This window comes from Micropterus dolomieu, linkage group LG03, assembly GCF_021292245.1.
Source record: "Micropterus dolomieu isolate WLL.071019.BEF.003 ecotype Adirondacks linkage group LG03, ASM2129224v1, whole genome shotgun sequence".
In the NCBI taxonomy this organism is placed as follows: domain Eukaryota; kingdom Metazoa; phylum Chordata; class Actinopteri; order Centrarchiformes; family Centrarchidae; genus Micropterus; species Micropterus dolomieu.
The window spans coordinates 27,339,220-27,341,374 of NC_060152.1; the positions used below are offsets into that span (position 1 = coordinate 27,339,220).

Here is a 2,155-nt window from a genome sequence, read left to right on the forward strand (position 1 = left end):
GCTAAGCTTTTTGTGTCTCCTGCAATATCACCATGATCACATCTAATATAACCTTTTTAAAAAGAATGATACCTCACTTTGGAAACGTAATTAGCTCTTTGAAGTAGTGAAGGCTTAGGGTTTTAGAAGTTGGGCAACTCTTTCATGTGTGATTAGGTGTTCTTAAGTCCATCCTCACATGGAGAGAAAGAGAAAATGAAAGGAGACAGGTAAGGAGAGACTCATCAACCTTGATATGTCACAGGCACTTGGCTGTGGTCGTCCAGGACCCTTTTCCACACGCTTACAAAGCAAATTTACAGTGCTGTGGAGAGCACTGAGAAACTTCAGGAGAAAAGCAAGTGGCAGAGAGAGCAAGAAGGCGAGGAATGAAGGAGGAGAAGAGGAGCAGAGAGGATCGAGCGGGAGCAAGGGAGGGTGCACATTATATGTCAGCACTGTCAAATGCAGTCAAATTGCTCACAACAATCAAACTGACGTGGAACTTACTGGCTTACCTCAGCACTGCACCAGAGACGGACTGTCAGTGGATGTTACCATGTGGACCACTGAGCTGATTTTCCCACATCCCAGTGGACAGGGACAGCTTTACACCCCTCCTCACTCCCACTCTCCTGCCCCGGGGACACACACTTCCCTCCTGAAATGTGTCTGTGCACAACATTCGCATTAAATATGAATAGCAGGCCTCCTAACATTCTCCCTAGTCATCTTTATGGTTTGGTACCATTTTAAATCATTAGGGAACAATCTGATACCACTTAATGGTTTTCCGGGCTATTGTTCACTTTGCATTTGAGTGCTTTTCTTGTCCTTTCTGTATGCCATGTGGATATATTATATAATATTGGGGCTATTTCTACAGTATAAGACAAAAATGTTGCAGACTTGAATACAGTTTAGGCTACAATATGTTGTAAGAATGTGTGCATGGCATTCTCTCATGTCTCTCTACTCTGTTTTACACAAAAGGTTTATATGCAAAGCAGAATTTTAAGTCAAAGTTTCTTCTATTTCCTCCTCCAGGGACAAGTGCACAGAAGAATGGCTTGGGCTGGATCTAGTTTTCAGGCTGATGGAGCCATACTGTTTGGCTGAACGCTTGGAATAAGCGATGACCTTTCTCCTGTACATCTCCCCCTTCCACATGGAGATCATAAGCAGCGTGGAGAGCACCACGCCGCCCAGCGTGAGCAGGCACAGTCCCGCTATGACACACCGATCCAGGTGGGCACCTATTCGGGCGCTCTCCATCTCCAGCCTCTCCATCTCCCTCGCCGACACGCTGTCACGGTCCACCACCACATCCCTTGGCACGGCGTAGGAAATGATCACCAAGGAGATCCCGGTCACCAAGAACGTGACTGCACTGATAAACCCGTAGTCTATAGAAGTACCGGAGCCCTCCCCGAAGGAGAGATCATCCTCGGACATGAAGGAAAACTCCGGGAAAGTCTCGGAGCAAGGCTCACCGTTGCGCACGGGTCTGTGAGAACCTTTACAACTAGTCTCCGGGCTGGCCAGTCGCAGGTTCACATTCTCATCAATATAGGTGAAAGATGTCTCTAATTCCTCGTCGCAGCAAACCCGGACTTTCTCCTCGCCGAGGTGACCGAGTTTAACCTCCGCGCCTCCTTTGCGCGGCGCCGTCCTTGGCGCTGAATGACACCGGTCATGGCAGCTGCGTGCCGGGTTACAGCAGCCCTCCCCCGGGAGCGCTCCTCCTGTTGATCCGCCCGACTTGCGGACACACAGCGCGCTCGAAACCCGGTCAAGGACGTCGGGCCGATCGGGCTGTTTGCCTCCCTCGTTTGCGGGAAGCAGCTCTGGAGAAGCCATTCGTGTTTCGCCACCCGCTGGTTCACTCTGAGCCTTCCTCCCACGATGTTTTCACCCCATAGCATCCCTAATCAGAGGGCACACACCAGCTTCAAGTTAAATGGTGCATTATAATTACATTACCCTCATTGTAAAGCGTAAAACTATATATCCATGATGCGCAAAAACGTGTGCGTAATTTGGAACGGTGCACATAGCCTTAGCCTTATAATACACAGAAATCAACACCACTTTAAAGTTGATTGGATCGTTAAAGAAAAATCCGTGGACACTACTTGAAAGGCGCTTATAGTGGCTGCGATTAGCTAAATGCCTC

General features: G+C 48.7%; 1 protein-coding gene across 1 annotated transcript; it reads right to left on the reverse strand.

Moving 5' to 3' along the window:
• Positions 1-993: 993 nt before the first annotated feature.
• Positions 994-1,893, reverse strand: LOC123968390 (transmembrane protein 74). Its single transcript, XM_046045129.1, has one exon. The coding sequence runs from the start codon at positions 1,837-1,839 to the stop codon at positions 994-996; it is 846 nt and encodes a 281-aa protein (XP_045901085.1). The 5' UTR covers positions 1,840-1,893.
• Between the last annotated feature and the right edge of the window lie 262 nt (positions 1,894-2,155).